This window comes from Phyllopteryx taeniolatus, chromosome 5 (assembly GCF_024500385.1).
Source record: "Phyllopteryx taeniolatus isolate TA_2022b chromosome 5, UOR_Ptae_1.2, whole genome shotgun sequence".
Taxonomy (NCBI): domain Eukaryota; kingdom Metazoa; phylum Chordata; class Actinopteri; order Syngnathiformes; family Syngnathidae; genus Phyllopteryx; species Phyllopteryx taeniolatus.
Genome location: NC_084506.1, coordinates 22650967 through 22664761, shown reverse-complemented (window position 1 = coordinate 22664761; position 13795 = coordinate 22650967). Strand labels below are relative to the sequence as shown.

Genomic DNA, 13795 nt, shown 5'->3' with positions numbered 1-13795 from the left:
ACAGCGACGTGCCGAGGCGGGCGGGAGCTAAACAAGCAACCGTCCTCTAACATTGGCTGGCTGCTGGCTGCTGCTAGCACGGCCAACGTTAGCCTGGCTCCCAGCGAGCACGCCACAGACGGACAGACACGTCGCCCCGTATGCACGCCGCGTGCTACTACTGGATACCGGGCGCATGTTCGGAGCCTCCGCCGCCACTTGGGGGAAGAAATGCTAGCAACGGATAGGCATCTAACCACCGCGCACTAAAAAAAGGTGAGCGTTTTAAATAACCCTCCAACCTAAACTATCGCCGCCGCCACTGTTTTCTTATATATTTAAAAAAAAAAAAAAAAAGTTCCTTAGCCGGCTAGGTGGCTAACACAAGTTTACATTGTCAAGGAGCAACGCCGATTACATATTAAAATGCTGCATGGTTGTTTGCAGCCCGTAACGTGTCGGTAAAAGGTGTATTAAATGTACAGTACTTATTGTATGCTGACTTGTTACAAAGTGTACAATCACACAATGTCAGACTGCCGCATGGTACTTGACAGCTGTCCCTTAACATTTTAACTATCTCGTGTAGCTAAAATAAGCTCAATGGCTAAGCAATTTGGTCATATCACATAATATATACACGCACACACCGACCGTTCGGGTCATGTTAAGTCATTTTTTTCATAATTATATTCAAATCTAAAAGCAGTGGTGGCAAAAGTACAAGGAGGTACTATTTACATGAGTAGAAAGTACAGATAAAGTCTAAAAAAATCTACTTAAAGGTCTCATATTTTGGCTATTTCGTCCTCCGTAGAGTGTCTCTCCATTATAGACTTAGTATAAAAGTGTCAATTTCATTTCAAAAAGCACCTTGGATTTTGTCATACGAGTGTCCAGAAAAGGCCCCTCTGACAGCTACTTCTGTTTGACCCAGTTTTGTATCCGCTTTGTCCAAGGAAATGTGTTAATTTCAACAACAGTGCTGATTACTCCCATGTCTCATTTTTTAAAATTTCATTGTAACGCAAGTGTAAAAGAAAGGAACTGCTTTTAATAGTAAAATGTAAAAACATCTGTATGGCACATTTATGGAAGTGAAGACTTTGCATCATGTTGATCTTTGAGTTTGACTCAACTTTCACTTCCTCGCCAACATGTCGTTCACTTTCACATCTTTTTGTAGAAACCTCTCCTACACGTTTTATAAATCCCACTAGTGCGTCTTGGCGCGGTCATCCAATATTTTGTGGCCTCTGTAGTTCAAAGTCTGTTCTCGCTCAAGTGCACTGCTTACACTAACAAATGAGTGTCATCAGTGAAGCAACAGTCACTGTTGACAATTTAGCAACTTTTCTGACCCCTCCTGTGACTGCTTTTCAAAAATGTCTTTAGTTCCCGCAGACAACAGACAACACGAGCAGAATCATTTTCATTGGTTTGCGTATGACAAGAAAGGAACCCGGTGGAAGGCAGTTGTGTTGTGAAGTCAATTGCGCTAAACACTGCCATAGACATGGGGCCAAATGTTGCAAATAATTTGTACAATATAATTTTCTACCAATTATCCCATTGACCAATCGAGTAATCCGCTAAAAAAATATTTCTTTCATTATCATTATGTGAGGTGCAAGTATTATTATTGCCCACTAGATGTCTCCATCCTTGCATTCTACACTGTTATCTGTGACTTTGAATGTGAATGGCTTTGAAAGGCGGGGCCTGGCCTGGTGAGTGAATTGGGCGCCAGTGAATGAAAGTCGAGTTGACTGTTGTGAGCTCTCTCTCTCTTGCTCTCTTTCTCTCACTATCACTCTATATATATATACAAGCATATAATAGTTTTTTTTTTTAAACCCCCAAATATCTGAATAAAGGGGATAAGTGTTTTCAGGGCTGGTTCCCCCCCAAAACGAAAAACTAAAAGGAAAAAAAAAAAAAAAAAATTGGGGAATTTTTTTCTTTTCAATAATAGTGACTATGTTCAAAATGTGTGCCTCCGGCTAAAAATGCACAAGTGTAGTCAGTGAATGGGGCTATCGATCATTGCCAACATTTTCTCAAAATGTCCATTCTCTCCTATGTGGCCTGTTTCCTCTTATTGTGCACGATCACTTTGTGTGCGGTAAAGAGTCGCCAACTGTAATTTTTTCGCAATGGTACACTTCAGTCATTTATCCACGGCGCATGGAAAAAGCATTTATCCCCATTATTTTCGTGAAAGTTAATGCTGGGAAAAAAATGCTAGAAGAAAGCTGTTTGCAATCAGTAGCAATAAAGCAAGTCCCAGAAGTGAGAAAAAAAAAAAAAAAAAAAGCAAAACTTGTTTTGTCATTTGCTTTTTCTATAAGCAAAGGGGGGTACATTTTCCCCAAAAATCAGTTGTTGTTTTTTTAAGGCCATATCACCCAGGCCACGCTCAGTTGGATGGCTATAATAGGTAGTACTATCCAAGATTTTAGATTTTGTTTGGGAGCTAACCGAGACCGCTAACATCATTCAGAACCTGTAAAATTGTCACGTCACAGCCGTAATCAAAGATGTTCTTTCTCCCTCCAGCTCCTCATCTTGACTCTTATGCTTCTTTTTAGTTGCTTGGCAACCGCCAGCTAGCATGTGATGTTAGTGTGGTTGAGGGGGGCTACATTTGACATTGATCCCAAATCTTTTTAACAGCTTACGTGTGAGGTGCTTTTACACTGCGCGCTAGTGGAGCTACTTGATTGGAAAAATAATTAGCTACGTTTGTCAGAGGCAATTCAATGCTAATTATATAAGTGCCAAGATGTTGTTAGCTGCTATTAGCCACACTTAAGAGTTAGGGACGCAAATCTGTCTCGTCACAGTCGTCGCTATTAGTTGTTTCTAGTTTTGTGCCGCTTATCGTGGAAAATTCAGTCCTCAAAGCGAGTTTCACTTAGCAACATCAGATTTAGTAGGTCTATCATAAGTAGACCCACAAAAAAGTAAAGATGTCATCCCTGAAAATGCACAGGAAGTCTGGCTTTTTGGACTCGTTTCTATGTATCCTTCAAAGACAAACTTGTTGCTTTGTAGCACCGACTGAAATATTTTTTTAATTCAGCTACTGAAGCCAGTTTCACTTGGCAAAATAACATTTCGTAGGCATGTGTATCACGAGTAAAACCACGAAAAGGTCTGACAAGGCCATGCCTGAAAAGACACTGGAGTGTGAAATTTTGGTTTGAAGCGGTCCATTTTCCACGGATCTTTCAAAGATGAATTTCTCTGCTCAGTAGCAGCCATTGAAATGTTTTGTAAATTCAGCCAGTAACGTGAGTTTCCCTTAGCAAAAAGTTTTAGACGTCTCTCTCATGAGTAGACCCACCAAAAAGGGTCAATAAGCCATGTCCGAAAAGATGAGGAAGTCTGTCGTTTTGGTTTAAAGCGGCCATTTTAGGATCTTTAAAAGAAGAATTTAGCAACTCGGTAGCACCTCCTGAAGTGATTTTAAAATTCAGCCCCTGAATTCAGTTTGACTTAGCAACATGGAATTTGGAACTTAGGTCTATCATGAATAATACCAGTGCCACAAAAGTGTCAAGAAGCCATGCCCGAAAAGACACAAGAAGTCTGCCATTTAGGTTTTAAGCTACAATTTAACGATAATTTGGGCGATTTTCCACGGGGCCTTAGAAGATGGACTGATCTTGGAGATTTTTTCCAATTGCTACCTAATTTTAACCACTTATACTAGACAGATTGAAGTTTAATGACTCGCCATTAGGACATGTTAGTGCACCACATAACATTTTGCAAGTTAAGCCCCCAAAGCCAGAATCACTTAGCAACATTCGGTTGTCATGAGTTTAACCCCCCCCCCCCGAAAGTCTCAAGAAGCTATGCCTGTAAAGACATAGGAAGTCCACCATTTTGGTTTGAAAGTCCATTTAAGGTTCAGTTTGGCAATTTTCCAGGTGTCCTTCAAAGACTTAAATACAAAAGTGCCCTAAGTGATTTAGTGCTTAGTGACGCAGAAACGTAATTGCTGTGTGCGTTTGTTTATCCAGGTTGTCGGAAAATATTGTCTCTCAGTATCCCTATAGAGCAGACCCAAACCCCTGGCAGTACCAGCGCTGGGCCACAGGGGGCACAAGAACAACAGTGGGGCTACCAGTGTGTGCACTTTCACTTTGGGGAGGGACCCTCAAGTGTAATTAAGTTCAGCCCTGGAGATGTCTTTAGCGGGGCGAGAGGAAGAGTGACAATTACATACACACATTCATTTTAACAAGCAGATGCGGACATAAAATACACCTATTATACATTATTTGGGGGAAATTCAGCCCCTGAAGCCATTTTTACTGAGCAACATGGAATGTTGAACATGAGTGGACCCACAAAAAGTTTTAAGAAGCCATGTCCGAAAAGACAGGAAGTCTTCCATTTTGGTTTGAAGTAACAATTATAGGGCTCTCATATCCAGGGACGAACTTTTCGGCTTGGTAGCACCCCCTGGAGTCTATTTAAGAGTTCGGCCCCCAAAATGGGTTTCACTTAGAAACCTGAAGGTTGGTAGTCATGTCAATCACAAGTAACTCCACAAAAAAAGTCTCAAGAAGCAATGACCGAAAAGACACAGCAAGTCTGCCATTTTGGTTTGAACCATTTATTTTAGCGGCCATCATCTGTCAGGTGTCTTTCAAACACAAACTCTGGCCAGAGATTTTCTCAGATTGCTTAAAATTTAAAGCACATATACTAGACTGATAGGCGACTCTAAATTGCATGGCAGTGAAGTCTGACGACTTGCCATTAAACGGGAAAGTCTTAATAAATCGGGTCCAGATGGTGAAATCGTGGCCAAATGTCTTGTGCCGTGAAGAGATTCCTAGGTGACCCTAAACTGCAATAGAAATGGTTGTCGTTTTCGTTTCATTACGTCATTTTGTCTCTTTAAATCGCATTTGTAAACCAATTTGAAAACGGTTTCTGAAAATGACAAAAATAAAAATTGTTAAAGCATGTTTGAAATCAGTTTCTGAAAATGCTCTTAGCCGTTGATCTACACAACACATCATTTTGAAATCTAAAAACATTTGAAAACAGTTTGGAAAAATGATTTTGCACACAGTTTGAAAAAAAAAAATAATAATTGTCATTTTGGTCAATCAGTTACATGTTATTTTGTAGTCAGAAAACGCAACCATATGAAAACCGGTTCGAAAAGAGTTTGTGGAAATGATCAAATCTGTAATTTTATTATGTGACGACGATGTTTTGTAGCCCAAAAACACGTACATTTGAAAAGTGTGAAAATGATGGAAATAATTGTTTCGGCTGCTTGTTTACATGTCACCGTTGTGTCACATGAAAACAACCATTTGAAAACTGGTTTGAAAACAGATTATGAAAATTACATAAACGGTGTCATTTGGTGTTTGTTTACATCATCATTACGCTAATGTTTGGCTTGACATGCAAGTTACAGTGTTTTTAGTGATAAAACGTGATAGATGGATCATGGATCTTATTATAGGGAAATTAAATAAATGGTCTGTCATTGTGACGTAAACCTATCTTCATTTTACATTCATTCACATCTTTTCCATTTGCCCTTCATGCCTTTCTGTCCCATCTTGCTCCCTCCATCCCCTCATCCCTCCATCCTGGCTGTGACGTCACACGCGTCGTGTGTCTATTGTCTGACTGAAGCTTCAGCGTCTGTTCCTGGGTTTTTCTTCCTTCAAAGCTTCCTCCCCCCTTTTCTCCCCTCGCCCTCCCTCTTCCAGTGAGGGGCAATGACAACACAAAAGCAAAAGGATGGACCTGAGAGAGAGAGGGAGAGAGAGAGGCGCCATGCGAGCTGCTAACTGGATCTGACCGGGGCTGAGGAGTGTCGGCGTTAAAGGCGTTTGTGAAGCTCCGCCGGGCCTCTTTTGTTTTTTTGGCGTCCGGGACGTTTTACGCGTCTGGCGGGCGGCTGCATTGTGTTTCTTTGATGACCCCTGCTGTGTAGCTGCCTGCTCACTACTCCTCTCCTCCTCTCTCCGTCACCCCCCCTTATTCTCCTCCTCCTCATCCTCCTTTCTCTCCATCACAGCTCCCAATCCAGCCATGTTCGGCACAGAGTCGTCGCGTAAGTACCACCGTCGCCACCGTCCTCTTGCCTCTTGTGTGTTGGAAGGAAAGAAAAAGAGGCTAATGTCTCGCTATCTATCTTTCTATCTAACTGTGCATCCTCCTCTTCCTGTTGTTGCTGGTGGTAGAAATCTGGGATCTACCATTTTAGCCCCACAAGCTAGCCCGTGGTCCCGCTGAGATTTGCCTCGCATTCTCCTACTTGCCGCCTTCTACTGTGTATACTGTGTGTGTGTGTGTGTGAGTGTGTGTGTGTGAGTGTGTGTGTGTGCGCACGTGTGCGTGTGTGTGTGGTGGGGATGGTGTGTCAAAAAATTGACGCTATGGCCTCTTGTCTCAACATGTGTTTTTAGCTTAGATTCAACTTTATTGTCATTACAGTGAACCCTTGTCTATTGGCGGTTCGCCATTCACCAATTCTCCAGTCACCATTTTTATTTCTGTAGAATCTATCCTCAGCTATTTGCTGAAAAACTCAGCTATAAGTAGCAATGTATTTCCCCAAAATTAAAGTCTGTCAAAATGCAGAGTCTGGTTCAAATGGCAACTTTTACAACGCGCCAAGAATTTTGAAAAACGGTTGATGGGTTTCGGAGAAATTTTGATTTGATTTTAAAATTTGTATTATGACTTTTTTTTTTTTTTTTTTTAAATTGCCTTTTTGGGGAACGTTTTTATGTGATATCGCCTATTGAAATCTCGTCAAAAAACACCTTAAAATTAGAGTAAAAGAGTATAATTGATTTCTCAACATACCTCCTGGACCCATTCGTTTCGTCTGCTTTTTGGAGAACCCCTTCTCTGATTGGTTGACAAGTTTCAGTCAAAAATATCCACCAATAAGCTCATATGGGCTGAAATTCCAAGGGTTTCTCCAAGTTGGTGCGTCAATGAGATTGGTGTGTCATGAGATTTCAAATGGCATCACGTGCCCTAAAAAGTCCACTTGGTGCAAATGGAACATTATTTGTGAGAAGAGCAGTTTGGGCAGTAGAATAGGTCGTGTACTTTGGTAAGCCGGTGTTTTTTTTGGGGGGGGAATGTATTTATGGAGGATTTTAGAGGTGTTTGAATTGCTCATTCAATGGTATTTTAGAAAATTCCACAAAGATGGCGGCTATTTGTTACATTGCTCCTTGAAGATGCCACAAGATGGCACCAAAGCCTTGGATAATATTAAAGTAGCAATTGGTGTCAAGGAAGTATGTTGAAATGATGCATCTCGACTGACAGACCAACATCATATGTCATGTCGGGGAGGAGCTAAGTTTAGCCTGGGTTGTGGGCGGAAGTTACAGAGAGTCTTCACCGCATGTACTGTACATGCGGATTTATAGTTCCTGTTTTCTAAATCAAATCATCTTTGAGCTATTAATTTTAAGGTTAATCATGTAAAATTAGTTTGAAATTATATATTTTGGGATAATGGTTTGTGATATATTTTTGGTTTCAACTATTAATACAAGCCATTTTTACATTGTTAGACTGGGCTGTCAATTACTCGCGTTTTTTTGCTATTTGCCGAAGGGCTCAATCCCAATACCCCACGAATAGCAGGGAACTGTACACGTAATAAGTACAAGGCAAGGAAATGCAGAGTGTTGTATTTACGTGCAAGTTAAACACTTGACTATTGGAGGTAATACACAAGGTAAGGCAACAAACACACAACACACACACACGCACGCATCATGAAGCGCTACACGGCCTTCTCACAATAGCGATGCAGCTGGAAGATTGGTGTCCAGCTTTGATCCCACCAAGAGTGCCTGAGATTGGGAATCCCAGCCCAAAATGGAGGTCAGCTGAGGGTCAGAATTAAAGCTTTCACAAAGTCGGTTTGACTGGGGATTTCCCACTGTGTTTTTAAGGCCCCACACAGCTGTTTTTAGCTTTTTCAACTCGTGTCATTGTTCAGTACGTTGTTCAACAGATATAGAAATCAACATAAAGCTTGGAATTTTACCCCCCCAAATGTTCAGGCGCTGTTTTTTGTCTTTGTGTTTTTATGATACAACCCTCTATTTTCGGGAGCTGTGTTAGAACTTGTGCTGTCCACACACAGGTTTGCAAACAGTTTCTGAAAATGCTAAAAAAAAATAATGTTTTGGTTACATGACAGTTGTTTTGTAGTCTGATAAAACAACCATTTGAGACCATGTTTGAGATCAGATTCTGAAAATGATAAAAATGATGTAGTTTTGGTCGGTCATTTTCATAACCCTGCTTTATAAACCTAAAAAACAAGACAAGTTTGAAAACAGGTTGCAAAAATAAAAAAAGTTTATTTTGTTTGTCCGTTTACATGATGTTTTGTAGCCTGAAAACGCAAATTTGAAAACAGTTTGCCGGCTTCGTTGTGTAACCTGAAAACACTAACCTTTGGAAAATGAATGGATGGCTGGATCGTTAAATGACATTGGTCATTTGTAGTCTGAAGACCCAACTCCTTGGAAGACTGGTTTAAATCAGTTTTTGAAAAGTCAAACTGTGTCAGAGTATTCAGTCGCCTGAAACCGCTAGCTTTTGAAAAAAAATTATAAAGCATTGTCATTTTGGCCTTTACATGTGGTTGTTTGTTAGCCTGAAAAGTTAGCTGAATGAAGAACCTCCTGTGCCTAATGTAGTGACCAGTGTGTATATTTTTGACAGCTCGTCGTGACACACTTTTATGCCTGGATATTGAACGGCACACTGGCTGTAATAGTAGACGGGATATTTTGATCGATGTTTGATTGGCAGTTGCTGGTGGCGGGTTGTTAATATTTTCACGTCACGGTCAAAAGTCACGACGACGCCTGCTTTTTACCGGACACGCTCCAGGTTGTCTGCCATTGGCCAGCATGATGACAGTGAGCAGCTGTCTCTGTTGCCATGGTAACGCTCCTTTAAATAAATAGATAAATGAAATTTTTTTTTGGGGGGGGGGGGGGGGGCAAAACAATTGAGAGAGAGCGAGATCGTGTTTCTGTGGTAACTGCTGACTCGGGCTATTTTTGTCTTGTGCGCTCCAAGCACAGTGAGCCACAGAGGAAGAGGAGGAACACTATGCTATGGATTGGATATTAATGAGGGAAAACAGTGCGGTGTTATGGCTGAATGACAAGAAACAACATGTAAATACCCGTTCATTTTGAGGATATAATTATTGTGCCTTGATATGGCAAGATGTCTTGAAACTAAGAAAAAATGGTGGAAACGTCCAGATATTTTCAGGTTATAATTATTGTCCCGTTTTTGCAAGATATTTTAAAACAAAACAGAAAATAGATGTACAAAATTGATATTAATGAAGGAAAACAGTGCTGCATTATGCCTGAATGTCACAACACGATATGTAAGAGTGCGGAACTATCCAGGTTATAAATGCCTGAATGTCACGAAGCAACACGTAAATGTGCCTAATCATGACCATGGCCTGGAAAAGTTTAATTCATATGCATTGTGTTGTTACTAGCTATATAAATAGACAACTATATCTAGAGTTAAGGAAGGAAAACTGCTGCTTTGTGCCTGATTCATTATAAAACGTAAGATATGATAATATGCTCTTATGAAGTACAACCTGATCATTTTTTTTGCATGTTACAGTTATAGTTATTCAAGAGTAGACTATTGGATTTGATGTAAAATTGTGAATGAAGTCAAAACAGTATTGTTATGCCTGAAGTTGCTATTACAGTGTGTTTCTAATCTGGTTGCCACATTTGTGTGTAAATGAGGAGCCTCCACTCTGCTCTTGGGGTTGCTGTGGTTTACCCACCTCCCCTCCATTACCATCAGTGTTATCGATTGGCTGGGCGACTCACGCTGCCGGGTTGCTAGTGGCGGAGCAGCGTGCAATTGCTTCTGCCTGCTGCCGCTCGCACACAGTGAGCCAATGGCAGCAGGCCACCAGGGGAGTGTTCATTTAAAAAGAGAGCCAATGTGCAGGAAAACGTTTTATAAACAAAAGACTGATTTGGGCTCTTTTGTCACTGTTAAACTATGCTTATGCTGTGACAAATTTTATTTTGCATTGTTTCTTGTGTTAAGCCAGTCTAGCGCTGTTACTAATTATATTTGGTAAGTTTGTACATTGTTTTTTTTACCATTCCAATTGGCTGGATGGGACAGACTTTTTGTGAACAAACAACTTATTTGCCTCTTTTGACTCATGTGTTGTCTTTAAGTGTTGTTTCTCTTAAACCAATTTTTCCCTTCCTGATATCTGTCCCATGTCCGTTGGCTTGGCTGTAGCCGATATGGACCAGCTTTTTGTGGACAAAGAGCTTTGATTTTGCGCTATCATCACTATTGTGGTTTTATTTCTGTTGAGCCATGGCAACACTGTTACTGCCTTAATTTTGGTCAGTGTCCACTTTGTTTTTTTCCCCACATCTGTTGGCTTGGCCGTAGCGCCGGCATTGACCAACTTTTTGTGAGCAAATTACTTTGATTTTGATCTTGATGCATTTGAGTCCATCTGTTTGTGACGTTTGACAAAAAAGGAGGAGAGTGGAGATGCTAGCTAGCTGCAGCATGCTTGTCATTTGTGATCAAACGGTAAAGTATTTTGCGAGAAAGTTTTGTTTACACTCTACTAGTAGAGTGTTTCATTGTTTGTATCGTAGTAATAATATTGGGCTGGTTAACTACTACCACGTTACAAAAATATACTGGAGTATCCACTGACTGTGACTGGAAGAGGCTGAAGAGTCAGCAGCAGTAGTCGTTGTCAATGAGTTCATTCTGAAAGGACGAGAGGCTCCACTCCACACCACTCAATGGCCGAGCAGCTGCACTCTGTTTGCACACGTGTCAACCAGGCTGGCCTGCCGCTCATCTGAGTGCCGCCTTTGTCTCAATCGCCCTCGCCACCGCTTGATGCATGTCAAACCCTACACTCTAAGCTCCATTGCTGGACTTTGTAAATACAACACTGAAGCAAGTTTTTTTTTTTTTTTTTTTTTTTTTTTTTTTAAATTATAGTGGCTGGTTCAAAAGTAGGTATACACTTTAACATATTTTCATTCTCTAACTGTACTTTTATAATCAGGTTCATAAAACACAGTTCAATCTCATAAATGCTGGAAATTTCCACAACACTGCAACACAAATTGATCTGTTCAATAAAAGCATCTGAGATAAAGCCTTTCAAGTTCTAGTTGGTATCAACTAAGGGATTGCGGCTTCAAAATAGAGTTGGAAGGTTTAAGGTTTCAACGTAAGGTTTCAAAGCAGGATTAGGCTTTCAAGTCAGGTTTTAAGTTTTTCTAGCCTGGTTTATGGTTTGAAATCATGGTTTCAAGCCAAGTCTGGGGTTATAAATTAGGTTAAGTTTTAAAATTAAAGTTTCAAGGCCAGTGTTAGGGTTTCATGGAAGGGTTAGGGCTTCAAAGTCATGTTTCAAGGCAGGATTGGGGTTTCAGATAAGGGTTTTAAGTAGTGATGGTATGATGATACCTCAAAGCGTGTATTGACACATTACACAAACTGTGTCAGCACTGTATTGACACTGTGTTGTCACTCAATAGTGACCCCTGCAGTAGTTCTAAAATCATTGCAGGTAAACAAGATGACAATTTCTAGATGGAAAAGCTTAAATGCTGCAAACCCAACATCAGCCTGTGAAATATTTAATCGCTAGCCTTTGAAAATATGATCTCATCATTGTATAATTTCATTTGCTCAATTTGTTTGCCGAGTTGTTTATGAGAAGAGTTTAAAATTTGCTTAAAACCTTGTTTGTGTAAATGCTAAAATGAGTTGGTATGTAAAATATAGCAAATTTGTCTGTAATAAAATTCAGTTAATGTTTAACTTATGTATGGAATTTTGTTAACTTAAGTGTTCAATCATACGAAATAAACGACTTAAAATTGATTCATTTATGCATTTTTATTGAGGAACAAATGTTTTTGAAGTGTCTTTGCTCCAAGGCGATTTCTCCTCTTAGACACCAGTTCCCCTGGCTTAGAAAAAACTCTTTCACAGGGTACAGATGAAGATGGTAAGCATAAAAATTGAAGTGCAAGTTGATGAGCTTCAGGAGCTCCCTTAATCCCTCATTTTCAACAATGGTAAGTGGCTGACGGTCTTTGATTATGTTGACCACAGCCTCATCCACTGCTTGCTTGTTAGGAACTGCAAGCCGAAAGGAAATATTTAGTTAAAAGCATATTAAAGGACTGTAATTTTTACAAACAATATTACAAAGTCACACAAAGCCTTTTGTGTGTAATAAACTATTTTTGAAAATTCACATTTTTTGTGAGAATTTCAACATACACACGGGTAACTGCCAATTCTTCATTGCCATGCCGAGCTGTATAATGCCTCAGCATTGATGAAGTGCTCTTATTGATGTAAGCTAGCTCTGTGGAGCAGAGCCGACACTTCACCTACAATAAAATGAAAAGTGAATTTATCTGAAAACAATTCAAACCTCTTACCAGAAAAGAGTACAAACATATTTAATTAAAAAAAACTAACAGTAAACAATGCCCAAAGGAGAAAAAGATTTACTTTACCTTACCTTTTGGCGTCAAAAGATCAAAATTATTCCATACTGGGGGAAACGTCTTTGAACGATCCATGACGTCAGTGGAACAAGGTGAGGGCAAGCGAAAATTCAAAATCCAACTGCAACAGCAAAACTCCTTCCAACAAATCCACAGCATGTCGACACACTTTGTTCCCTTATAAACACAATTTGGCGCGGCACATCCAAACAACACACTTCCTGTATCGGTCACATGATTTGTTTCTTAAAGCGATACACGCACCAATACGGGGTTTCACTCGTGTGCTCGGCATAGTGCTGGCGCACCAGTGTTGTTCGTCCCATCACTAGTTTTAAGCCAAGGTTCGGGTTCTAGGGTAGCTCAAATGGGGTTTCAAGGCCAGCGTTAGTTTCATGGAAGGTTTGGGAGTTTCGAAATGAGGTTTCAAGGCAAGATTAGGGTTTCAAATTAGGGTTTCAGGTTTCTAGCCTGGGTTAGGGTTTGAAATCATGGTTTCAAACAAGGGTTAATGTTTCAAAATAAGGTTTCAAGTGAGGGTTCAGGTTTCAAATTAAGGTTTATAGCCTGGTTTAAGGTTTCAAGTTAAGGTTCCATTGAAGGTTTAGGATTTCAAAGTAATGTTTCAAAATAAGATCTCAGGCCAGGGTTTGGGTTTCAAATTAAGGTTTCTAGACTTGGTTAGCGTTTGAAATCATCAGGGTTAGGGCTTCAAAGAAGGGTTTGGATTTTAAACTGGGGTTTCAAGGCCAGTATAAGGGTTTTGTGGAAGTTTTAGGGATTAAAAGTTAAGGTTTTCAGCCAACATCAGCGTTTTAGAATAGGGTTTCTAGCCAGGGTTCGGGTTTCAAATTAAGTTAGGGTTTCTAGCCTGAGTTGGGATTTGAATTCATGGTTTCAAGCTAGGGTTAGTGTTTCAAATTAGAGTTTCAAGGGCAATGTTGCGGTTTCATGAAAGGTTTAGGGGTACAAAGTAAGGTTTCAAGCCAGGGTTCAGGTTTTAGGTCAGGGTTTGTAGCCTGGCTTAAGGGTTTCAGATCATGGTTTCAAATTCAGGTTGGGTTAAGCTTTTAAGTTAGGGTTTAAGGCCATTTTTACAGTTTCAAGGCTGGGTTTGTGTTTGTTGACTAGGTGGTGATCCTAAAAGTGGTAGTTAGAGCCTTCTTCCTTCCTTCCTTCCTTAAATAAGTTCATTGAAAACAAATTATGGC

At 40.2% G+C, this 13795-nt stretch overlaps 1 protein-coding gene and 1 long non-coding RNA gene across 9 annotated transcripts in view; one reads left to right on the top strand and one right to left on the bottom strand.

Moving 5' to 3' along the window:
- The window catches only part of LOC133478150 (suppressor of tumorigenicity 7 protein homolog), a 30922-nt gene continuing 17127 nt past the window's right edge, over nucleotides 1–13795 (top strand). For 2 of the 7 annotated variants that reach the window (XM_061773858.1, XM_061773852.1), the window contains exons 1-2: nucleotides 4–255; nucleotides 6044–6079. In XM_061773858.1, coding sequence (XP_061629842.1) covers nucleotides 6058–6079 — 22 coding nt within the window. In that variant the 5' untranslated portion in view covers nucleotides 4–255; nucleotides 6044–6057. Of the gene's footprint in view, nucleotides 256–5655; nucleotides 6080–13795 lie in introns of all 7 variants that reach the window. The other 5 variants (XM_061773856.1, XM_061773855.1, XM_061773853.1 and 2 more) reach the window with 5 other exon arrangements.
- Nucleotides 11947–12748, bottom strand: LOC133478152 (uncharacterized). Of its 2 annotated transcripts, none has more exons than XR_009788589.1 (3): nucleotides 12594–12748; nucleotides 12352–12464; nucleotides 11947–12207 (listed from the first exon to the last, which is right to left on the bottom strand). It is a non-coding gene; the product is annotated as an uncharacterized LOC133478152 (long non-coding RNA). The 2 variants fall into 2 exon arrangements; XR_009788588.1 differs by having other exon boundaries at nucleotides 12599–12748.